The 25,031-nt window shown below is 38.2% G+C and overlaps 1 protein-coding gene across 2 annotated transcripts; it reads right to left on the bottom strand.

Annotated features, from left to right (window-relative positions):
• Positions 1 to 62: 62 nt before the first annotated feature.
• Positions 63 to 25,031, bottom strand: ANKMY2 (ankyrin repeat and MYND domain containing 2). 2 transcript variants are annotated; one of them, XM_014248663.2, is made up of 11 exons: positions 24,873 to 25,031; positions 21,509 to 21,573; positions 13,303 to 13,441; positions 11,429 to 11,527; positions 9,190 to 9,350; positions 7,872 to 8,086; positions 6,682 to 6,817; positions 4,813 to 4,941; positions 4,260 to 4,401; positions 1,842 to 2,072; positions 63 to 189 (listed from the first exon to the last, which is right to left on the bottom strand). In XM_014248663.2, the coding sequence occupies exons 1-10, from the start codon at positions 25,027 to 25,029 to the stop codon at positions 1,849 to 1,851; spliced, it is 1,467 nt and encodes a 488-aa protein (XP_014104138.2). In that variant the 5' UTR covers positions 25,030 to 25,031; the 3' UTR covers positions 63 to 189; positions 1,842 to 1,848. The 2 variants fall into 2 exon arrangements, with proteins under 2 accessions (XP_014104138.2, XP_005518904.2); XM_005518847.2 differs by lacking the exon at positions 63 to 189 and having other exon boundaries at positions 563 to 2,072.

Genomic DNA, 25,031 nt, shown 5'->3' with positions numbered 1-25,031 from the left:
GGCTTAAAGTCAGTGATGCTTTCTAAACATATCATAGCCTTTCTTTCAGGTTGTAGTTTGTCTTCTGAGTTCCTTGTCTCCTAAGTTAGCATAGAACCACAGGACAGTCTATGTTGGCAGGGATCTCTGGAGCTTATCTAGTCCAACCTTCCTGTTGGAAGCAGGTCAGAGATGAGGTTTTCCGGTGGCCTGTCAGGGGGAATTCAAAGATTTCCAATGAGCAGGGTACCACCACTGGGAGAATGAAAGCAGGATTGCTTTTTAGCACACTTCCAAAACCCTGACTCTTTTTCCCTGAAGGGATTGCATTTTCAGAGAATCCTTGAACAACAAGTTCTGTGAGCCCCCAGTGCTAGGAGTGGGAGGCAACAGCACTTCTGCATTCCCAAACCTCAGAGTGGAGGGTGACTACAGCATGACTACAGATCTGAGTTCCAGGCAGGCATCTCTTGCTTGCCAATTATCATGAAGTTAAACTTGTACAGTCAAGCTACAGGAGGCCCCTGCATGTCACATGAGAATGTGTTACAGACACAGGAAACAGAATTGCCACATAGACCCCTTCTTTTAAAAAATTTCCCTTTATTTTTCACAAGCTACTAATCCTTGAAATTCAAACACAGGTAAATTCCCTGCACAGGTGCATTTATGTATCCTCACTCTTACAGTTTTCAGAATATTAAACAAAAACTTTCAACATATTAAATAGTAAAAAAAATTAATAGCATTTTCCCTCTGTTTTGAGAATGGTCCTTACTCCTCTAATTAGAAGAATACTGCCATGTTTAGAACACCAGTGATTCAGCTGACAATAAGACAGTCTCTGATTTTGCCATCCTTAGGCAGCAAGTGATATTTTCAGTTGTGGCATTCCCACTGATTTCATGAGACAGAAATAAATATGAGTGAAAAACAAAGTTGAGGGAAGCTATTTTCTAGATCTGATATTTAGCTGAAAGCCCAAGTGAAATCCCAGTTGTATCAATGCACACATGAATTTTCTCATCTAATTCACTGTGACCAGTTCAGCATGAAAAATATTAAGCATTTTTTGTTTATGAAATAATTCATAAGCAACAAACATCCCACTGTGCTCTAAGGCATCTTTACCAGAAAAATTACTTAGAATGCATTACTCTTGTCAGTCAAAATATTTTGACTCATTCAGGTCTTCCCTTCATTAGACTTTGGAATACTTCTGACCAAACCAACAGTGAAACACACATTTCACCATCAGCTTCAGACACCTGAAACAGCAGTTTCATTTACTACAATTGCCACAAAATAGACATTATTGTTGTGCTTTTACTAGTCAAATATATTTACAGTAATGTCATGAAAAGTTGAGAGTTCAGATGAGAATCTTCAGAAACTTAATTGCTATTGAATTCCTTCAGATAAAGCTTCATAAAGTGCTGAAAAAAACACCCCAATTTAACATTTGGCCTTCTGGTGCTTTGAACTACAGGTCTATGTACTTGCAAGAAAAAAAATAAAATTATTGTTAAAATAAATTTGGAAAACATGAAGACAAATCAAATGCTGTTCATTTTTCACTAAGTGGTTCATTAGCCACAGAAACTCCAGTTTCACTAGTCTTATTGTTGGTATACATACAGATGGATCTATGCCACTGATTTTTAGCACATAATAAATACCTATCTTGACAATTTACAACAAAACCTGGAGTATTTATAGACAAAGTAGCCAGTATTCTATCTCTTCATGAACAGAGATCTGTCTTTTAAAGGAAGTCTTGCATAAACCATGCTCCAAGAACTCAGACATGGTCAGCACAAAAAATTCTTTAGTACCCTTGAGAACTCTCAGTCCCTTCCTACCCTCTTGTTACTCCTCAGAATCTTGAATTTTTTGAAGATCAATGTCATCTAAGGCAGTTTCCCTTTCCACTGGACTTTCAGGTTGTAGGGCTAATGCCTCCATCTCTTTGGTAAATTCAGGTTCTTCTGTTCCTTCAGTAGGATGATTTGGATCCATTTCTTTTGTAGGCTCTGGATCGGAATCTGACTGTTGTTCACTTGTAGAACTACCCTCTACTAGCTGCATTTCATCTAAACAAAAGAGAAATCACACAATTAATAAACATTGAACTCTGCAAGCAAACTTTTTTATTGTTGAAGAACAACAACACTAGGATACTTTGCATCAATTACAGAAGTGATTAATTTAGAAAATCTTAATTGAAAAAACCCAAAGCACAAAAGCTTTGCTTAAGTTGGTATAAGGTTACTCTGGAACTAACCCTATACGAAGCTCTCATTAACTTATCCTCCATTTTGCCAGACTTTTTTTTTTTTATTATAGAAAGGAGCAGAGTAGGACACTACAGTTATTTTAACTTCCAATTCAAACATGCTTTATTGACACTATTCTTATCACCAGCTTTTCAAAGAATGGCTGCATGCCAGTTAAACACCAAGTACAGGTGGGGTTTGTTTTAAATCAAAAAGGCACTGACACAACTACATAGGAAGCATTTCTGCATGAAGCACACTGAAGAAATTATGTTCTTACAAACAATGAACTTTGGTTGAAATAAGTCATCCTAAAATTTTTAACTTGACGGCATGAAACAGAACCAGCTATTGCACCTTTCCTGTTCAAGCAATGTTTTCTGAGAAAAGAAAGTTGTTAAAGAACTTTTTCCCCCTGATTCTACTAAGTAGGGCCTGCATGCTAGGAATTCTGAAAAGGAGGAGAAAGCCTAATTGGGAGCAGTACTCCCTAATTGGGAGCAGTAGTTAAATCTTAATTTCTTGTTCTCTGTTGTGATTGATAGCCAGCCAAAACCAGTCACAGCTAGCAAGCCACAACCCTGCCAAAGCCCTGCCAAGGTCTTATGTGAGCTAACAGCCTTCAGCACAGGCTGAAGCGTGGACTTGGTTGATACTCACCCCTGTACAGTGGAAACACTGGAACTCTTGGGTTTGCTTGTAGTTGCAGCTGTCGCATTTGTTTTTTAATTATTACTTTCCTGATGTACAGGATTTGTAGGGGTATTACTAACTTTCTGAAATAAAACTGCTGTTGATATGAAATGCTCTGATACACCACCATTCACAGGGTGACCTGAAGCTCAGATGGTTTCAGTGTCTTGCTAACAGTGCATAATCTGATAAGGTCTATAGTGTGCTGGCTGTGTACCTGAATCAGTTAATGAAGATTAAGATGTAGATAGTGGAGTAGAAACGTAACAAAAAATGTTAGCTTTCCTTTTTAGGCAGGGAGGGAGAAGAGCCATCCACCTTGCCTCTCCCTCTGAAAACGACAGCATCTCGCCACTGACTCCTTCAGAAAATATGAACCTGCAAAGGTGTGTGTTTGGCACCAGTGTGAGGCATCACTGCTCACAGCTCATTAAGTTTTGTTGTACTGGTATGCAATATATCCAGGGATTTCTAATATTCTTGCCTCCAACTTCCACATTATCCTGATCCCATTCAAGAGCAGCTCTTGTAACAGGATCAACAGAGGAAACTGTTGAAAACTTCAATTATTACTGATTTATATCCTGCTATATTGAGTACAGCTGAAGTGAACATCACTATTGTAAGGTAACCATGATTTGTGCACTGCACTTCTACAATCCTTAAAACAAAGGAAGGAAAATCCAGTAAGTTGTAGAAGAGAAAAAGTGATTTCATCCCCTACTTTTCTATTATTTCACTTGAAGAAACATGGGAAGGGGCAATACAGTGTTTATTCAGTTATTATGCTTTAATTACTTGTGTCTTGAAGGAAGAAAACCACCATGAGCAGTTTAAAGACCACTGCTTGATTTCCTCACATTCTAAGCACACAACACAATTAACTTGATACTGTGATTATGAAGAGAAGTATTATGGGAGATTTAACATCTACATTAACCTTTGTAACTGGAAGGAGCAGGCTGCTTGATTATTATCCAACTTGTCCTAACACCTCCAACAAAACATAGAGCAGCATTGAAGTCCTGCATCAGCTTGATTAAAGATCGGGATTTTGAAACAGTGCAGTGTAAATCAGAATGCTTTCATTGTAGAAATCTGTGTAACTGCGTCATTAAAAACCAGATTTGGAAAGTATACAGCATTTGTAAATTGAAAGGCCAGAATCCCAACAAACTCAGCTTTACTGTTATGTTTCATCAAAGATTTTTCTCCTAACCTCAGCTGTTACAGCTTTAAGACCTATAAAATTGCTCTTTGTGATGTAGTTAACACAGCATTAGTTTCAGCAAGGCAACAGCAGATCCTAACCTTTCTTTTGCTTCTTTTCTTGCTTCCTTTTCTCTTTGGCAGCTTCTAGTTCTTGTTTCTCATGAATTTCCTTCAGGATCTTGCAGACTTTTTTGTGGGTAAACCAGTGTATTTTCTGGCAGTTCTGGTCACAGTAGATCACCTGAAAGTTACCAGAGTTACCAATTCATTTTCATGTACTAAAAGAATAGACAATTTCCTTGTATTTCTTAGTGCATCAAGTTAAATGTCTATGTATAGCATTTCATGGTATTTTTAAGCAATTTGTAAGGTCATATGGAATGAGTCTAACCTATATAAGAATCTATAAAGAGCAGTTTTTTATTAACTTTGAACATACAGAAATTTTACTCTTTCTTCATTCTTAAGCATACATACTTGAATATCCAAATACTCTTTCCTACTTGTGAATTTCAGGCATCTTTTCCAGAAATAGATGGCTTGAACATATTCAGTGCAGACATGCATGCCATTCCTCCTAAGTCTACGCAGTAAATAGGGAAACATTCAAAATATTCAGCACCTCAGTGGAACTATTTTTTTTTATTCTTACCATTTTACATACTGAGCATCTTTTGTCTGCTCCCTTTCCCCCACAAGTTGTACAGAATTCAGCATCCACAAAACCCACTTGGCCAGTAATCGCTTGTGTAAGCACAGAAAAAGCTGTGGGGTCAGAGCCCTGAAAGATAAGAGGTGGTAATGAGATTAAAAACCAGCACTGTTGCAGAGAGGGACGTGCAACAGAAGACCAGAAATGATTAACACAAGTGTCGGTCTCACTGAAGCTGGTGCAGCAGCAAAAACATAAAACCAACAGAACTTCAACTAACAGAACTTCAACTAACGTGCACAACTTAAGATTTATCGTTATCTACACTTTTGTATATGAAGTCAACTTAAGCCCTGAGTTTCTGCAGTATTTCCTCTGTGAGTTATTAATAAACTCCATGTTCTTTACATCTGTAGATCCTATGCAGCAGATTTTTGCAGCTCAGTCTCTGTGCTGGCACACAAAAAAAAATGTTTCATTTGTCACTGTTGTGCTCAGTGCATGCAGCTGCTACAGGCCAAACGGTCAGACCTTTAAATTTTCAATTATTTGCATACTACTATTTAGATGTTATTTGCAGCATCCTTCCTATGCAATGCAAGCAGTAAGGTTTAGCTAACCATACATTACAACTATTCTTTTGGGCAATGAGGTAAATATTTGAAGAAAAAAACACCAAGTTGTTCAGGCTGTAAGTAATTCCTTAAACTGTTAGACTACCATGAAGTATGTACAATCATAACTATTATGACAACACTGACATGCTCAGACTGAATCCAAGTAATTGTGCAATGACAAAGGTCAAAGGCTTCAACATAAATAAAAATTGTAGCATCTCCTCTTTTCCAGTTCTGCATAATGGACAGAAATTCAATGGAATAAGCCATCATTGCTTTAAAGGCAGAAAAGACTGCAGGCTCTCCTAAGAAAAAAACAACAGGAAGGAAAATGTTTACTCTAAAGCAAGTTGCAATGCATCACAATGGCTTATGTTTTCACACTGTGTTTATCTTCCTTTCTTAGACAAACAGAGATTTCACTAAGCCTCAGGACATTTTAGCAGACCTGGAGCCACTTAAGATGGAGGCTATTTTTAATTGGCTCTGAATAATCCAAACACGTCACAAGATTGTTCCAATTCCCCAGTGTTTGTGCGTACAACATTTCGCTCTCAGAGACCAGAGAGAACATGCTTAAAAAAGAACAGCCACTCTCATGTAAAATTTATTATGAAGCAACAGTCCTAAAATGAAGAGTGTATTAGCAAAGACCTAACAGCACAACTGAAGTTAGATTTTTAACTTGTAATTTTGATTTCCTAATTTAGCTATAATGCTGCACATTGCATCATCTTGCCTTTCCCTCTCTGTCATAAAAGGAACCTCACAGAATATTTCTCCTTTTTCTACCATCACATATTACCAACTTCTTGTGTACAATAGAACAAATGAATGCATTAAATCTAGGAAATTATTCAATCTTAAACTGAATTCAGACACTGTGAAAACAGCGCAAATTAAGCTTCATTTTTGTCTGAATCTACCATTTCAATAAGTGAACTGGCATAGAAAAACTGAACAGACATCCCAGAGGAGGAAAAGAAAGCTCAGACACAAGAAAAAAATGGCATCAGTTTTCTTTAAAAGCTGAGGCATTTAAGCATTCATTATGGGCACATGAAAAAATACTAGTTGAAGTATCTTAGAGCATTTTCCTACAATATGTAAAATCCAGCTCCAGAGACCTTAGGGACATCAAAACCCTTTGCTTAATATAATATGTTGCAGAAGCTGAAGACAGAAAGATGTCTCAGTCTGAATTTGCTATGCAACTTCCTGAGAAAGGATTTTCTTGACAGGAAAAACTTACTATTTCAACAGGAGCAATACTTCTCACAAGCTGCTGGAGCAATGTAGCTTCACAGTAAGGAAACTTCCGGATACTTTCTCGAATTAGCTTCTCTTGATACACAGGGAAACCATCTTTATCTCTCCCTTTCAAGAGGCTAAATTTTTTAGAAATGCATGTAAAATAAGAAATCGCATAGTAAATATTCAAGAGCAAACACATACAGTATGCTATACTCTGTCCCCTTTCAGATTACGGAGAAGAATTCATAATAATTTGGCAACTTCATATTTAAGTTTGTATGTTAAAATGAAAATGAAAGTGTTTTTATTCTAATACACAATCATTATAAAATACATAGTACGTAAGTGTATGCTCTGAAACCAGGACTTACTAATTCAGCCACAGAGAAAAATAATGATCTATAGGTAAACTATCTACTATCTACATCAAAAATACCAAAATGCTTTGTGCTGTTTAAAAATTATCATTATAATAATGAACACTGATAAATGAACAATACCTTAAAACACAAGTTCCACTTTATTATGTTTAATTCATGTAACTTCATAATTTATTTTCAGTCTTACAGAGGATTTAAGTAAAAATCCACAGAGGTGTATAGGGAATGTGATCCTACAGCCAAAGCCAGGTCACTTACTTTGATACGCAAGATCAGGCAGCTGGTTTGTAACTCAGTAGATTTTGAAGATCTGACTAAGTGATTTAGGAGTCTAAGTCTCATCCAGAGTCTGAGGGATTTGCAGTTCTCACTTGCTTAAGTGTTTATGAAAAAAAAAAATCTCAACCTGCATGACTGCTGGAGAGCAAAACAAGAAATGTTCCCAGATGAACCACACTGGACACTGAGAAATTATTTTTTCAAGCCTATTACTCCCCTTTTTTTCCATCACACATTCCTGTCTGCTGCTTCATGGTGTATATGTAAATGCCAGGTTCTAACCAGTTCCAGTAGAGCTGAAATTCTAGGAATGTTTCCTTGGTACCCAGGAAAGGACAGTGCCACTTCAGATACAGAAAAATGGGAGTCAGTGCCATCCTGAAGCAAATGCAGCTGGGATTATTTAACAAGTTATTTGTTGTAGCCTTTATCCAAGCCAACACAATCAATTCCTTCAGTTGTCTTTTTCCTGGTATATCTAATGCCAGGGCATGCATGTCCTTTCAGATCTCTCTGAAGAAATACTCACCTTTTGATAAACCCATCTAGTTTATCCTCTCGCTCTTTTAAAAATGTAATGCATTTCTGGAAGATGCAACTGATATAGTGCATTTTCATAGCAAGAACTTCATTCATGTCTTTCTGCTTCATGCATTTCTCACAAATGAGATCCAGAACCCTGTAACATTTCTGCAGTGCTTCTACTTCGGCCAACAGAGGGTTCTCTTTCACCAGCAACACAATCTAGGAGAAAGATTGAAGAAAATGTAATCAAGTTAAGACTTGTGCATTGGAATTAAAGCTTGTATAGCTCATTGCAGCTAAATTTCAGTGGAGTTTCTAATATTCTTCTACGTCTTTATGTAGCCTTCCCTTTCTTTTTCCAGTGATTATTTAGCATTATTATTCAGTATACTGTAATTCACAGTTCCCATACAAGAAATCATTTAAAACTAAGACTGGTATTAAAAATAGTGAGTTTGTTTGTTTGCTTTTAGAATAGGAACCTGAATAATCAAAACTACTTCTAAAGGCAGTTAAGGAAAACTACCATATACTATCTTAAAATCTCTTTCAACACTAAAATAAACATTGTATGATTTAAGCAGTTTCACAGAACACATCAGCCTCACATAATCATGGAGTACTTCTTGTAGCCTAGTAAAGCACTGAATAAAATGTTCCAAGAGGAAACTGTATGCTCTACTCACACAATTAGCTGCCACTGGTGCACTAGTGTCTCTGTGTACTGCAGATACCTGTCTGGAAACTGTTAACAAACTCTGGACTTTGATTGGCAAGCCCAAGGAATTTGTATTTGAATGAAGGTGTATTAATTTCTCTGAACTACACTGGAGGAGCAAACCATAAAAGATATTATTGTCAGCAATATCCTGGGAAGTAAAATAAACATTCTCTTGCACATACTTTCAGAAACAGCAGCAGTGGTAGATGTTACTGTGGTGAACCAGTCATGAAGGTGGGAAGCTACATGCTGAGAAAAGCATTGAGAGAACAATGAGATTTTGTTAAGATAGGAAATTGTTCTGTTTCCAATTCAAGTGGAGCTGAGAAATAAAGGCAAAAAAGACAGCTATTTATGGTAATAAGAAGTAAGAATCTCTCCACTTGAAGGTGTTGGTTGAAGATTCTGGTGCATACAAACACTGAAATAATTTTTTTATCACATCTAAATGTTGAGCCTGATTCTTCCTCATTTTCAGAAGTAGCTGAATTAGCAGATAATGCTTTGATCTCATTTGAACATGCAGAAGAGCCAAATGCTTTCTGACACAAAGAAACAGCTCCCACACCAACAAACACATACAATTTACATATTACTCCACCTTAACAGGATGCATGTTGGTAGTAGTAATAATTTTATGCAGAGGCCCAGCTAATTTTACTGGCAGTTTTGGTTCTTTGTCTAAGCCTTGTGGTTTAGTATAGTAGTCCAGCCTTTCACGTGGAAAGAAGTTGTTGATGACAGTCACACAGTCATGTTGACCTAAAGGCACACAAGAAAAAAATTACCAGTGAAACAATAACAAAAAAAAAACAAACAAAAAACCTAAACCCAAATCTAATACAAGTAATACAAGTGAGAATTACCCACATGCAAAGGAGCTTTGCATGATATATTTTGCACTGCAAAGAGGCAACTCTTGTCATTCTCTTGTGTGTAGCTTTAATCTTCAGTAAGTGTTATTAACTTACTGACTCCCAGCAGGGAATACCCTCATGAAAATTCATTTTGAATATCCTGTCCCTTTCCTGTATCCTCTCTCCCTGGTAAGGCACAACTAAGAGAATAGTTGTTTCTCCCCCAAATTATACTATACTAGTAGTCTTATACTGGTGTTATTCTCAAGATAAGAACTTTTAAAATTAATGACATTTGCATTAAGACTTTTAAGTTTTCAGACCTGAAGCAGGTATTACTGTATAAACCTAAGGTGGGAGAAGTTATAAGAACAGAACATGCTTAAAGTTTAACAAAAATTAATGGACTGTAATGAAAATAACAAGATGAGAAAAGTTACACCCTCTTCTTGTTTTCTACATCTGACAATACAATGGATTACTTGACTAAAGGGAAAGTAAAACTTATCTTTTCCAGGTCAGGACCACATTCTTTAAATTGATTGATTTGTCTTGGCACTAATCCTACAAGCAGTAGAAGACACAGCCAACCAAATTTCAGCATTTAAAATCCTCCACTGTTATAGAAGAGACAGTTCTGAGCTAATAGAGCACAGTGTAAGACAAATGACAGGGGAAGAAGTATCCTCACTTCCCACACACAGGCAGATGAATTAATGTTCATTGGACAAAGAATAAAAAGGAACAGGAACAGATTCCAATGTGCAGACTCTTACAGAGTAGTGTATCTCAGTATGCCTGAAAATATTTATGCTACCTTGGTGATGTGATGAGATTTTAAACAAGAATTCTCAAAAATTATGTTGGCGATAATATTCTCCATTCACTCCATACAACATCACTTTGGAAAAGACTCTCCATATCCAAAGGATAATTAATAGGAATAGAAATTATCTGATACATTAGTGAATAGTTAAGGTTTGCTGCTCGAACCTCAAGTGAGCAATGTCAACCTTCTTTGAAACAGCAGAATGAGATAAAATGGAAACTGAAACTTAGCACTAAATTCCTATTCAAGGAAGTAAATCTAAATGGCAAGGTAGGCTTCAATTCAGAACACCAAAGGGACTTGAAAGGGAATCCTCAGTCATTTAAACACCATGAGAGGGCTGTGCTTGAAAGAAAATACAGGTCCTAATTTTTGGTTTTTGGGAAGCAATAGCTGTGCCATTGAAAAATACTCCACTTAACCTCATAATATTTTTTCTCCTTGCTAGAGAAAAAGTGGAACATTAAGCCAGGAACCTAGTATTGTCAAAGAGGGTAAAAAATTTTAAAAGGGCTTATAAAAACAAACAAACAAACCAACCCCGCCCCCCCCCCCCCCCCCCAAAAAAAAAGAAACACAACAACAGCAAAAAAACCTGTTGCATGTTTTGCCAGGGATAATTCCACATGCTGGAATGAAAAATCTTTCTCTTATTCTAGTAAAGTTCAGGTCAGTAAGGAGTGACTACCTCAGGAGAGGCTCCAAGACTTCTCCCTCTCCCAGAAGCAGGGGAGAAGGGCAGGAGGTGGCTCACTGCCAGCACACAGCTGCAAAGCTCAGCTGAGTTCCTGACTCCTGGCACTACGGTCATCCTTTCCCACAAGAGAAGTTCCAATTAGCACTTGGTGCTGCACTTCAGACCCCTCCAATGTAACCAGCTTCCTCTTACTATTTCCAAAATGGTGACACTGCAAAAACTTACACACTTGAACAGTAGCACCTGCTCTAACAGGTAATATCATCTCTGTTTTCAGGAAATCAAACAAGGGAATAGAACACAAATTGACTCTTACATGATGAGGTGTGGAAAACAAAGCTCAACAACATGTCAGTTCAGAATAAGTCATTAAATAATGTTTCTCCAACAAAAAACATCAGAATCTAACACTTTACTTCTTTAGGAGTTTAGGAAAGGATAATAATTTTCATCTTACCCACAAAAGCAGCCATCTGAGCTGCTGTCCTTCCCACAGAGTTGACAACATCAGTTTCTGCTCCAGCCTCTAACATCATCCAGGTGATTTCTTTATTTCCTGAATTTGCAGGAAAGATATGGGGAATGAGCAAGGACAAATAAGAACTTGTAATTCTCTGTGCTTCAGAAAAAGATGTACTGAATTTCTTAAAGGCCAGGAACAACACTGAGGAGAATGAATGTTCTTAATGCTGTTATTTTAAGCAGGGATTATGAGAAAGGCATGTGCTTATTTAGAGTTCCAGTAAGTGTAACTCTGCTCTCTAATGCACATTTAGCATCCCATGGAGCTTATGGGAGTCATACTCATGTAGCTACACTTGAGCATGGTCCCTCTGGAAAGCAGTATAGAGAGAAATTCTACTAACCTAATTTAACAGTTCAACTACATTTGCTATTCTAAGAAGAAAAACACATTCAGGACTATGATGTAGCAGGAACACAGTGAACAGAACAGATTGTTCCTTTCTCCACAGTAGGAATTGGGTGTTCAGACTGGGCTAAATACCAAGTAAAATGAAGCTAAAATTTGATGGGAAGATTAGATGACTTAATTGGTGCCCTTCAGAGACTAAAAAAGGACATTTGTCACCACTTCTGCTGGTTCTGCATCAAAGGTATTCTTAGTTTATAAGTTTTTGTGCAGATGCTAAGTACAGAAAAGTGAATATAAAAAGCAGATGGTGGATGAAAATCAATGTCTAAAAACAAAGTCATTGCGTCAGTAGTGCTCACATACCTTTTGTGCTCACAGATAACAGACCCTAAAGTCAACGTTCAGAAGCTTTCACACCCAGGATGACAGGGTAAAAGCTCAGCTGCGAGAAAATGGTAAAAATCCAGCATTTTCCATAAAGCTGCAGTCATTTAACAGCCTCCAAGAGTTTGTTCTCATCTATCTGCTGCAGCTGTGATATTGCTCAATACCACAAAACACTGGAATTTCCCAAATCTTTTTACCAAAAAGATTGTAGCTGAAAAACAATCTGATTATCTAGTTAAGGTTCATATACACACTTAAGCCTTTTTTTTTTTGTACTTACAATGAAAGAAAGCACAGAAAACACGTTTAAATGCTACCTGCTAAGAAACTTGACTCCCCTAAAATCTCATTTTTGGAAAGACATAAGTGGCCTAGTAAAAAGATACTTAAAATAACCTAATATTCCCAAATCAAATCTTTTCTCCAGAAATGCAATGTCTTTTTCTCACCCAAGGAAATTACTGTTCCTCCCACCAGGGACAAAGACTAGCAAGAGGAAAGCTGCAAACCACCACTTGAGACAGGAGAAGATATATACAGCTATAAGCACTCTCATAAAAAAAATAATTTAAGAGGAGAGTGAAGATTATTGTGGGAAAACATGTTTTTAAAACTCACTAAATACATTTTCAAAAGCCCACATGATAGTTGGAAAAATAATGTAGGAGAAAGACAGAATTTCAAAAATACTAGATTGAGAAGTCTCAAATACTACCAAAAGCTACTGGTGAAGCATCATTTTCAGTGTAACACAGTTTAAGTAAACAGAATGTATCCCACTGCACAAGAAAACTATCCCAGGAAAGTTAATACTGAGATCTCTGACAAACAGGACAAGTTGCCTGCATGCCTCAAAATGCTGAACAAAATCAATTTTTATATGAGCCTGAATGGAGACTCTCCTGTTGCACTGCCCACAGGATTCTACTGGTCATGACGTAGTTACATGGTTCACATAAATAACAGCAAACCTGAATAATAAAAGCACGTACTTTTAAATTATTAACTTATGGCAAAATGTACCCATTGATGTCATAAAAATCAGTGATCTGAGTTTAGTAAGAAGTTACCTGAAAGTCCAGCAAACATCAAGGCAGTGTATCCATGCTCATGTTCATTGCAGTTTACATCAGCTCCGTGTCTCAAGAGCAATCTGCACATGTCCACCTTCCCCTTGTAAGCTGCGTGCATCAGAGGGGTCATGCCATGCTGGCAAAAGAAAGAAGAAACAAGTAGCATACAAAAAAGAATGTTACATCTCTTGATCTTCATACCACTGATCATTTTTACTTGGCCATACATATTCAATATAACTACCAAAGCCTCACATAGTATTTTATTTACAAAAAACCTCACAAAATCTTCATGAAAAAATATGGTTACTAACATGCAGCAGATTTCCCTGTCAGTTTTCTGATTATGTTGTTCTATAGATTTGAAAAAAGAGCAGTATTGAACAAATGAAAACCATTTACAGTCAATCATTGTCCTTTTTATAAGACATTAGTGTTGAAGAACAACTAAGGTTTTTGCTAGCTGGAAAAGCATGACTTAGAAAATTTTTTAGCTTCCTATGTTATTCTTTTCTCCACAGCTGTACGTTATATGATAAACAGCAAAAAAAATAGAAATAGGTTGTTGTTGTTTTAAACATTATGAAGATTTGCAGTCTCTGAAACCCATCTTGCTCATTTTTACTCATGATTACTGATAATTTTGCCATCCACCTCTCTCCCACTTCTCCACCCTTTTGGCATTATACACATGATCAGCCAGAGCTCTGAAAGCCCTCTTAAAGACATACAGCTCTCGTCAGACTTTAACAAACCTGGCTGGTTTGATCAACTGCCCCAGTACAAAAGGATTTCCTTCAGCATGGGAGGACTGAGGTGTGATTATAAATGTAAAGCTGGGCAAACCCCAGAGGAAATTCTCAGAACTAGGGTGAACTGCTAGTGCAGGCTCTCTCCCTCTTCAAGGACAGGAAGAAGCATGCTGCTGTTTGAGAAAATTGCATGACACTCCATTTTCAGAATATAGTATGCTTTTTCCAATATGCTGTTTATTTTCAGTTAACATCAGGTCAGGATTCACATTATCAGCCAAGACACTGTAATTGACCAAGAACATGCTCCAACATTGCATACTAGGGAGAATGCTTTAGTTTGTCCTTGAAGAAAATCAAAACGGCATTCTGTTCCTTTCTTTGCCAGTCAAGGCTGTGTGCCTGAGTACATTCATGTACACCATTACTGCAGGTCTGTAAATGTCTGGTAATGTGATACTCTGAAGTAATGTAATTGTCAGTTTGAGCCTTAACATATTTCTTGTTTCAATCCATGACTGAGTGAAACCCAACAAAGTTTAATTTACCAGCATAATTTTCAAAAAATTTCTAAAGGTGAGGGAAATTGGAAAAGTTAAAAGTATAATAATTTTAAGGTATTTCAGTTTCATTTCTCTCCATCCTAACTGAAAATAATAAAAAGTGCTTACTTGATGCATTATAGTCCAGTAATCCACATATTTTGGTAAACAACAATATAAACTGCCACTGAAGAAACAAAATACCTAAAGAGATCACGTCATGAATATGAAACAGACTTCTTTTGCTAGATTTCATTTGAGGCGTCACAAATGTTGAGTAAAGACTTTCTGTCCTACTATGTAGAATATATTTTATTATATTACATTTCATAATGTTACATCAAAAGCTATTTTACAGGCCAATCCCAGTCTGGAGTCATAGTAGGGATTTGTCTCCTTTAGCAGCACAGAAAGGTATTGCAGTAAGGTAATATAAACACAGCACCCGAGGAAAGATGAGAGAAAGAATTTTTAGAAAACAATGACTTTTAAGTTTGGTTGAAAACCAGCTGTTCCAATTAAGATCTGAAGATTATATGACAAAGTAAAGAATTTGGTTTGTTTTATCCTCTCCTCCCAGAAAACTGTTTTTAAAATCCTTTGATTAAATTTTGGAAGTGTCAGGCTGTGGTGTGGATCAAAAAAACATATCAGGCAGAAAATACGTGCACAGTTGATATAAAATTTGATTTAAAGTCACATTAATATCAGTTTTTCACATTCACAGGAAACAAAAGAGGGTCAGGCTAGATACAAGTTTATCTGGAAATGCTTGGTATCCTCTATTATGTCGCTACACTGAAACTGGCTTGACTGCAAATACTTTTCTCAGCCTGAATGTCAAAGACAGGTCCAGCAACAGTCTGTTTTCTCACAGATGATGTTTGGACTGTCAATACAACGTACTTAAAAGACAAAACTTGCAGATGGTTTATTAAGCATACAAATGAAACAAAGTTTTGTTCCACCACGAAACATAAGATGAAGTATCCATATCCTAGCTGTTACAATGCAACATTCTACTTACAAAAAAAAAAAAAAATCGAGCTTTTTAACCTTGTTCCCCAGGACAAAAATGAATTCTTCCCAGTTTTCTTTTTTTGCAGGTATGTTACATTGTAACATCTCTTCTGCAGGGCTGTAAGTATTCCCTGAATGTCTCACCATACAAGAATAGAGTTTGCAGTGCCTTTAAAAATTACCTGCCACTTCTGGGTTCACTGGCTCACCAAACAAGGTCTCCCTGGCAGAACAGGGCTCTTGGCACAGCCAACCCAGCCATTACAGACCATCCTTCCCACTTGCTCATGTGAAAATAACCCAAAAGCAGACTGAGGAATGGGATTCCAAGAACTGCTGCCACGGTGGGGAAGTCAAGTGATGAAAAAAAACCCCCCAGCAATGAACTTTGGGGTCAGCAGAGGGGCAGGCAGATGAGTACCAAAACTGGGGAGGGGCTGGACTCCACCACCAGACACAGAGGAAGAAGAAAGCAGGTCAATCTCTCTTCAGCATCCAGCTGAGGTGTGTTGCTAAAGGACACAAAATGATTCACACGAACACCTTTTAGCATTAGAACAGGAAAGAACTTTTATTCTCTGACTCCAGTATTTATAGATTCTCAACAATGACCAGGGATTGGATAAGTAAGTTACCAACTTCCCAATCACACTGGTCATGCGAAACATCCATCAAAAGACGTTTCTTAGAAGGAATGTGATAAACAACTTATGTTTCTAGAACTTTCATGGGAAAGGAACTAAAACTATGCAAACATTATCAGAAGGCTTTAGTTTTCAGGGTGACAGAGGTGTGCTTCAACGGGAAGAACAAAAACAAGTTTATAAAGTAATAAACTGGAAAAGCAACCTTCTGCCTCCTAGGAACTACAAAGGAAGTTTCCAACAAAACTCCTGCTCAACCTTCATCAAGCAGAGGAATGGGGAAACACAGGACAGCAAAGGAATAAGAAGTGGGACAAACAAACAAAAAATATACAAACTACCTCCCACTCCAGTGACATGCATATTTGTCACAAAACTTCTCCATTTTGTGAACATTTAAGCACTCATGCTGACTGTGTTGGAACACAGACATCCTGTGTATATTGTTTTGTGGATAACATGGTAAAAATTCACCACTGAAATAGCCACATAAACCTGTGTTATTCAAGGGAAAAGCACAATCCAATTGCTCCCAACATTCCCACACTCACTTCATCCTTCTCTACCATGGAACCTTGTCAAGATGTGGCATACAGGTTGGATCACACTGGAGCAGTCCCTCAGCAGGTATTGGGGTACACTACTGCACATGTGATTACTAGCTATTTAAATAGAGCAGGAAAAGTAAAAAAAAAAAAAAAAAAAGGAAAAGGGCTATCAAAACCCTAACTGAAAAACTGCTGTAGATACTTGCATGCCAGCAATATTAACACATTCACCTCTCCCTTTCCCAGCTCATTTTCCAACGAGGAACCCAGCCCCACATTAACACAGAGTGTTTTATTTTACTCTTTAGATTCAGAAAATAGTTCAAATTATAAAAAAAACACATAACTCTAGGTTTGGCTTTTACTTGAGACAGTATTTTGTACATTACTAGAAATGACGTAAAAAGAACAGGTGCTACAAGGCAGAAATACTTGTTGATGTATATCTTCAAAATCAACTCTCTGGTACTGAATGCTGCTAATCTAGAAATACAACTTGACTCTTCACTCAATAAAAGCCTTTAGAAATTTCACCCTTCAAACTGCTGAATAAGATTTCCATTACACATATTCAACTTCCTAAAGGCAGGATTTGGAAGGAGGTCAACAGTTACATGCACAAATAATTTTAGCTATAACTAAGTATGGACTAATTAGAATATGAAATACTGTTCAATAAGTGTCAATCACAGCTATAGCTCTCCTTTATAGTCATCCTGCTCAGCTGTTGGTTTCACATATGTAACACATTAGATTCCTCCAATGATCTTTCAGTTCATCTGCAGTGATGAAAAGTTAAAGCCTATATCAATCAGCAACCTGAATTGAAACCAGATAATTCTTACTAGCAGTGGAATTTTCTTTGGTTTATGTATTTTGAAGTACTATGTAAAAAAACATTAAGAGACAAACCTCCTCCTCCTCAACAAAGACCAAGGATCTGGGCCTTTTCTGCTAGCATAAGATGTTCACACTAGAATAGCAAAATAGATTACCTGAAGAACCCTCAATTGAACATACTCAGTATTAAGCTACACATCTCAGCCATGAATAATCAGGCTGCTGCTGTAATTCCCAGGAAGTGTTCAGTTCTGTGGCAAAGAGAAGGGGACTGTTCCTAAGTGATGCATTACTGAACAGCTGACTTAGAGGAAAAAAGTAATGCTGACAATGCCAGATGATAGTTCTCTATGTAAGAAGATTATGAACAACTTTACAGTTATTTTAAATAGAGAAAAATTATGAACTTTTCAGGTCAAGTCTGTTGGTTTGATCTCCAGCAAACAGAAGATACAGTACTACAGTCCTCCTTTGCAACCTTAACTACCAACACGACCAGAGGAAACATTCAGAGCTGGAAAGCCCATGTGCTTCCTTGAGCCTGCCTTTCTATAACAATCTGAAATGTTTTAGCCACATGATGCAGATGGAGTTCAAGTCAGCAAAGTGCTGACAAAAAGTCAAAATATTTACAAGCTCAGCACTCTCACGGGAAAAAAAAGTCCTGAAAACTTTCTCTCATATTAAATTTCCAAATTAGCAACCACTCCATTTAAAATGGGACAAAAAATTACTAAGTAGGGTGCATTTAAGTTAAATATATTTGTGTTTATTTTACATACATTTCTACAGCCCATCAGGACACCCGAACTTAAATGTCCCTGAAGTTTTAAAGTTGCCAAACTGTTAAAGACCAGTTTTGCAGAAAAGCTATTGAATTTCTTTGTTTTCAGAAAGACAGTGATTAAGCCTAAATAACCTTCATTTCTTCACCTACCCAAATACACAAAGAAACAACTAAACAATTTATTTGGTCAGAAAGGGTGCTAAGAAAAGAAGAGGACTGTATCTGCTGGATATCTCTAATCTTCTGGAAGATAGGCATCTGGAAAACTCATTTGAGTGAAGGGATCTTACTCTGCGCTGACACTCCCAGCAGAGCTTACCACACAGCAGGAGGTGAAGGATATGAGGGAGTCTTAGAACAAGGGCAGGAAAAGCAAGCAGACTTAGAGGAGTAATTTTTTATTTTTAAATACATGTACCAACAACAGAAGCAATGCTGAAATACTGCATCCACCTCATATGTATGTTTTCAAAGTAAGAAGCTGAAAAAACTGGAAAGGATTGAAAAAGAGCCACTGTTATAGCTCACTTGCTGCAGAAACATAACTTTAGGCAAGCTACTTAAAAGATGCAGCCAGATACACTACATCTGGAAGATGTTGACTTGGTCCTTGTTTAAAGGTACATAGAGAAAAGACAGCTGACTGTTAGTTTTTAATCTACAAGAAAGCAGACCCAAGCAGTTAGAATATATGGTAAAACCAAAAATTGAAAAGAACAGATTATTTGTGGGTTTCTTTTGTAAATTAGGAAGTGTACTATATAACAGCCTGCTTCTGGATGCTGTGAAAAAGCCTGAAATTATTAAACTGTGGTTCCATGCTTGCTGTCCCACAGCTAGAAGACAATTACATTAATCCTGTGCTCATTCTGTGGAGTCTCACACGTAAAAAAGTCTTTAAGGATGGAAAGGAGTTCCTAACTGAATTGAGTTCACACTTCAATACCTAAGCATTCCATCTTCAGGGCTTCCTTACTTCTTAACATTAATTAAATAAGTAACAGTAGTAATATAAACTTTATGAAAATATGAATTTCAGGATATCAACTAAGGCAACAGAGAAAAAAAATAAGACCTGATGCACTGAGAGCAGTCACCAGTTGTGGAAACAATGAATAACAGATGAAGCTGATGTTTAACTGGGATTTCACACACTCTTACTTATGTATAGATATTAGAGGAAAAATGGGTAATAAAAGAAAAATTGTAAAGCTGACATGGCTGATGGATTAAAGAAATCTAAACAAACCTGAACCCTCACCTGTTTGATATGCATGATTACACACCATTCTTGGGGATAAAAACGAGTCTGCAAGAAGTCCATTGCATAAACTTTTAAAGTTTTACGTGCGTTATGTGCATTTAGTCAGACGTGAGCCTTAGGCAAATACTGTTAATACTATTTCTTCTACATCAATAGCCTGAGGCATAACTTGGATATGGTTTCTCTGAATAAGCCATATCCTCTCAACACTAATCCTGGATGATACTGCAGCAAGGCTACCATCATTGTCAGCAAGTCAGCATGACAAGTCAGCATGACTTCAGCAATTACACTTAAGGAAAACCTTTTGATAAGTACAATACAATACAATACAATACAATAAAGCACACTTGCAAGCACACTTATATTGTGTCTTGGGTTCCTAAAGTTCACTGTAAAGTTTAGTTTGACTAGTTTTACTGAAACTTGTTGAAATTCATACAATATAAATTCAGGTTTAGTATTTAACTTAAGAACAATCAGAAAATTGATCTGCTGGCAGAAAAAAAGGCTAACAATATTCCATGAAGATATCTGATAGACGAAGAGGCAATTTTTCTCCATTCAGCATTCATGAGACCACATCTGCAATATACCCTGTCCCACTTTGAGCCTTCCAGTGCAACAAAGACATGGATAATCTGCAATAAAATCAGTGGAATACCACCACTACACAGTAAGAACCTGAGCACTTGTGCAGTGAAGAGAGGCTGCAGGAGCTGGGCTTGCTCAGCCTGGAGGAGAAATGGCTTTGGTGGGACCCAACAGCAGCCTGCCAGAGCTGATAGATCATTGAGAAGACAAACTCTTCACTTCTTGTGGTAGAAGGGCAACAGACACTGAGCCTAATCTGAGGTTCAGACATAAGTGAAATACTTTTTCAACAAAATCACAGTGAGAGAGTAGAACAAGTTGCCCAGAAATAGTGTACAGTCTCCATCTTCAGAGATTTACAAGGCCAAACAGGTCAAAACTCAGAGCAATCTCATCTGACCCGGGAGCTGAAGCTGCTTTGAGCTAGAGGCTAAACTAGACACATTCCCAGTATTTCCCAGTGATTCTTGTGAAATTATAAAGCTATGAAAAAAACCACAAATTAACATTTTAAATCGATAAATTACACATGGATTTAACATGAATGATAGGGAATTAGTTTTGCTTGCACATTACATTTCATATTTATGTTGCATGCTTTAGAAAAACATTGTAAAAAGAAAAAGAAGAGGAAACATGCACATCACGAAGTTCCTTTCTCCACAAACTTATTTCCATCTTCAGGTAGCACTTCAGGATTTAATCTTCGACATGTTTACCACACCCACCTGTATAAAAGGCTGTGGTTCCATTTCTGATCGAGCCACTCACCCTCCAAGTATGTTTATGGTTTGGCAAAGACAGGGCTTTGGGCAATGAGACCCAAGCATGGGATGGGGACAGGTGCTGTGTCTGCCACAGAGTGACTAAGTACAGGGACTACTGCTTGTGAAGGTGACAAGAAGTCAGGGAGCACCCCCACATAATTTGCTGCAGTGTTTATCTTACCTTACAGCAAAGCTCATGCTGGAACTTGAGACAAAATACAGTGTAGTACTTTAAGTAACATTAATCTTTGAACTTTCCTAAAAAACCACTAAGAACTCTTCAAAGGTTCATTATTCAACTACAGACTGGAAATATCTTGAGACTAACTCTGATTCTCAGGGCTATAGCAATGGCTGTTAGAGAAATGTTATTTAACAGCAAGATCTTCAGACCTAGCATTTTCCTTATTAAACTCAGCATAATGCTTGCACAGTTTTGCAGTACCTCATCCAGGCAATTGACACGGACGTTCTTGCTCCCCAGTAGCCTTCCAGCCTCCTCGGTGTTTCCTTTGATTAAAAATAAAAAGACACAGAGAGAAAAGGAGGTGAGAATAATAATAATAATAATAAACTGAGAATCTGGAGGAAAATGGTCATTTCCACTTCTCATTAGAATCACAATCTTTGTATGTTAATTGCTTGGGATGTAGATTAACCACCAATAAATTAATTACACTTAGTGAAGAAGCTTAGGAATGAACAGTATTATGTTCTAGAAACTAAAAGCCAAGAACTCACAACATCAAAGAACAGTTGGAAATCATGAACTACAAGTAAACATCCATTTTTTGTGAATAACTGACCTACACACACAAGAACGGGACACTCACATGTCTCATCATAAACACTACATGAACAGCTCCAAATGAGTATAATGATACTGAGCATTTTAACACATTTTATACTTTCATCTCTTTTGGAGCATCATTAGTCTTAAAGAGCTGACTATATTCTCAAAAAAGGAAATTACCCCACTTCAAAGACTTTTTGGGTTGAATGAAGCATGCTTTATCATTTACTCACATAATTTTTCCTGTTTCAATTTGAAACTTGCAATATATGCCATTCACAGGGGTGGAATGAATTTGCTTTTGGTAATAGAGAATAGAGACAGAAAGGACAAACACCCAGGTAGCTTGATCATTGACATTTCTAAAAATTGCCAAACACGTAAGTAGACCAAAGTCTGAAAAACTAATGAGCCAGGAAATACAGGCTACACCTGTTTTTCAATTCTGTTGTCCTACTATTTTTCAATTCCTTATCAAAATCTTTTTGGCTAAGTCACAGGTTCAGGAACCTGATTTAAATCAGGAACCTGATTTAAAACCCACTGGAGGACTATTCAGATATTGCCAATGCAGCTTCTACAGGCAGATATAGAAATAAAAGAACATTCTAAGAGTCTGAGTTTGGAGAATATTTATTGCAAATTAACAGAAACTTCTAATTTCTGATTCAATCATAAGCAAAGCTCTTTCAGCATGTGCTTCATAAAAATAAGCACTGCATCCCTTATTTTAATGATTTCCATGTTTATCTTCACTCTTTCAGAAGGAGATGGTCACCCAGCAATTTTTCAGCAAAACAGATTTTGCACCTTCAATTTTGGCTAAAAATCTCATTAAAATACTAAAACAAATTTCTTTTCACAAGGCTTTTTGATGTGGTTTAACTAGACTACAGAGGCTTTTATCATTTTTCTTTTAATTCACTAATTTAAGGAAAAAAAGACCATCACCTGAGTCATCTCATACACTTGATAAAGACCCCTGACTGACAGTCAGGGAACCATCAACTAACTTATTCCCCCAGACATACATATATTCTAAACATGTTAGAAGCATCTTAAGAACTGGATCAGTTTTCAGAAGAATATCCCAGCCAAAGAAAACACATCAGTAAGAGAAAGTCTTCAAGAGGTGATCTTCAAGCAAATTTTAATACAAGCAAAACAAAGTTGCATTTACAAACTCAGAATTCTGTATGACAAAACATTGAAGGATTTTCAAACAAGACATTAAACTATGGAAGTCAGACTTGTAGAATTGGGCAGATCTAAAAGTTGGAGCCAGGCTCCTCATAGCAGTGGCATGGTAGGAAGCCAAGAGGTAACAGGCAGAAGCTGAAATAAAAGGAAGCTTCAGACTGGATACAAGGAAAAACATCTTCACTATGAAACTGGTAAGGCAAAGAGGTTGCCCAGAGACACTGTGCAGCCTTCCTCCTCGGAAGTTTTCAAGACCTGACAGGATATAGTCCTGAGAAATCACATCTGACCTCACAGCTGATGTGTTTGGAGCAGGAGGTTGGCCTAGAGACCTCCTGAGGCCTCTTCCAACCTGAATTATCCCATGACCCTGATCAGAAACATCAGGTAAGTTGGACAGAGGTGTCTGCAAGACCAAGGTCTGAAACTCTCATTATTAAAGTGAGTTAGTCAAACTGGTTCTGGTCCACAATAAATTCACTGCTGACTGTCCTACACTTGTGTCTCTGACACAGAGGAACATTTTAATACAACTGAGAGTGAAGCACCAAAACTGTGGATTCAAATTGCCTGGAAACTACATATAGAAATGCAAAGAACACAAAGTGGTTTTAGTTTGCCTCCAACAAATGAATGTTACTCATGATTTTCAAAATACCAGTTGGAGGGTAACTATTTAGTCTGGGTTACAAAATTCATGCTGCTGGACCAAGAAACCCAAATGACAGAAAGTTCCTCTGGCAACAAGCACGTCTGCCAGACAGTGCAATGAAAATGTGACACTCATATGAAATGCAAAATCACAGAATGGGTCAGGTTAGAAGGGACCACCACAGTAGTCTGGTTATCTGGTCCAACCTCCTTGTTCAAGCAGGCTCATCCTGGAGCACATGGCACAGAATTGTATCCAGACAGTTCTTGAGTATCTCCAGAGAGGGAGACTCCACAACTTTTCTGGTTAATCTGTTCCAGTGCGTAGTCAACTGCACAGTAAACAAGTTCCTCCTCTTATTCAGGTGGAATTTTCTGTGTATCAGTTTCTGCCCACTGTCTCATGCCCTGTTGCTTGGCATCACCGGGAAGAGCCTGGCTTCATCATCTTGACACCCTTTCGTCAGACAGACATTGATCCCCTCTCCTCTCTCTTAAGAGGACAGTATGACAGTATAATGGATAGTAAAATAGAACATTATACGGGATAAAAGGTGCATAACACCCCAAAAAAAGCTCAAGTTCTGGAAACGTGAGAATAACGTGTCTGCCAAGACGTCTTGGTCCGGCAATAGCACATGGGGAAAGCCTTACAGCCCGCAGGGAAAGCCTTATAGCCCGCGGGGAAAGCCTTACAGCATGCTAGAAGATTGGATTAACCCCAAGGAAACTTCTTTTTTCCGGCAGTGGACATGAACACCAACAATTAGGCAAATGTCAACAGGCATTGCCAATAAGATGCAAGCTTTCCTTGGCAGAGTTAGACCCGTCCAGTTAAGGTTCCCCAGCCCGACTGCACCACAACGCGCCCCCCACTGCACTCCCTGGCTGACGCGGGCCTGCCCGAGAGGGCAGTAAACCATGGGAACATGGCAGGGAGAAGGGTGACGGCGCCAAGGCGGGGCGGGAAGGCCGGCGGCCCTCAGCGCCGTGACCTGAGGAGCGCGGCCGGGGGCGCGGGGAGGCCGCGGCGAGCGGCCGGTAACGGTGCCTCACCCGCCGCCCCCAACGTGCGGGAACACGAAATCCTTCCCGGGACACGGCCAGCGGGGCCCGTGGCAGCTGCGGCCCGGGGCCGCCAGCGGCGAGGGCCGGGAGGGCTCACCTGTGGCGATCACTGCCAGCAAGTCCTTCTCCTCCGCACTCAGGTCGCCTTTCCTGGGGGGAGCCATCGCGGCCCCCGCGCACGGTAAGGCGGGATCAGCCCGGGACGGCGCCCGCTGCTCCCCCTCCCGCGGCACCGCCCCCGCCCCGCTCCTCATGG

Source organism: Pseudopodoces humilis, chromosome 1 (genome assembly GCF_049639895.1).
Source record: "Pseudopodoces humilis isolate 2021_Gansu_Grassland_sample_001 chromosome 1, ASM4963989v1, whole genome shotgun sequence".
Taxonomy (NCBI): domain Eukaryota; kingdom Metazoa; phylum Chordata; class Aves; order Passeriformes; family Paridae; genus Pseudopodoces; species Pseudopodoces humilis.
The sequence above is the reverse complement of the archived record's forward strand: the minus strand, read 5'-3'. Positions and strand labels throughout refer to the sequence as shown.

What these genes read in the sequence shown, in the direction of transcription:
- ANKMY2 (XM_014248663.2), bottom strand. Translation starts at nt 25,029, where the DNA reads ATGAGGAGCGGGGCGGGGGCGGTGCCGCGGGAGGGGGAGCAGCGGGCG. An exon ending in GCTGGCAGTGATCGCCACAG is followed by an intron (nt 21,574 to 24,872) that starts GTGAGCCCTCCC and finishes TTTTAATCAAAG; the next exon opens with GAAACACCGAGGAGGCTGGA. An exon ending in GATGCTCAGTATGTAAAATG is followed by an intron (nt 4,402 to 4,812) that starts GTAAGAATAAAA and finishes GGTAACTTTCAG; the next exon opens with GTGATCTACTGTGACCAGAA.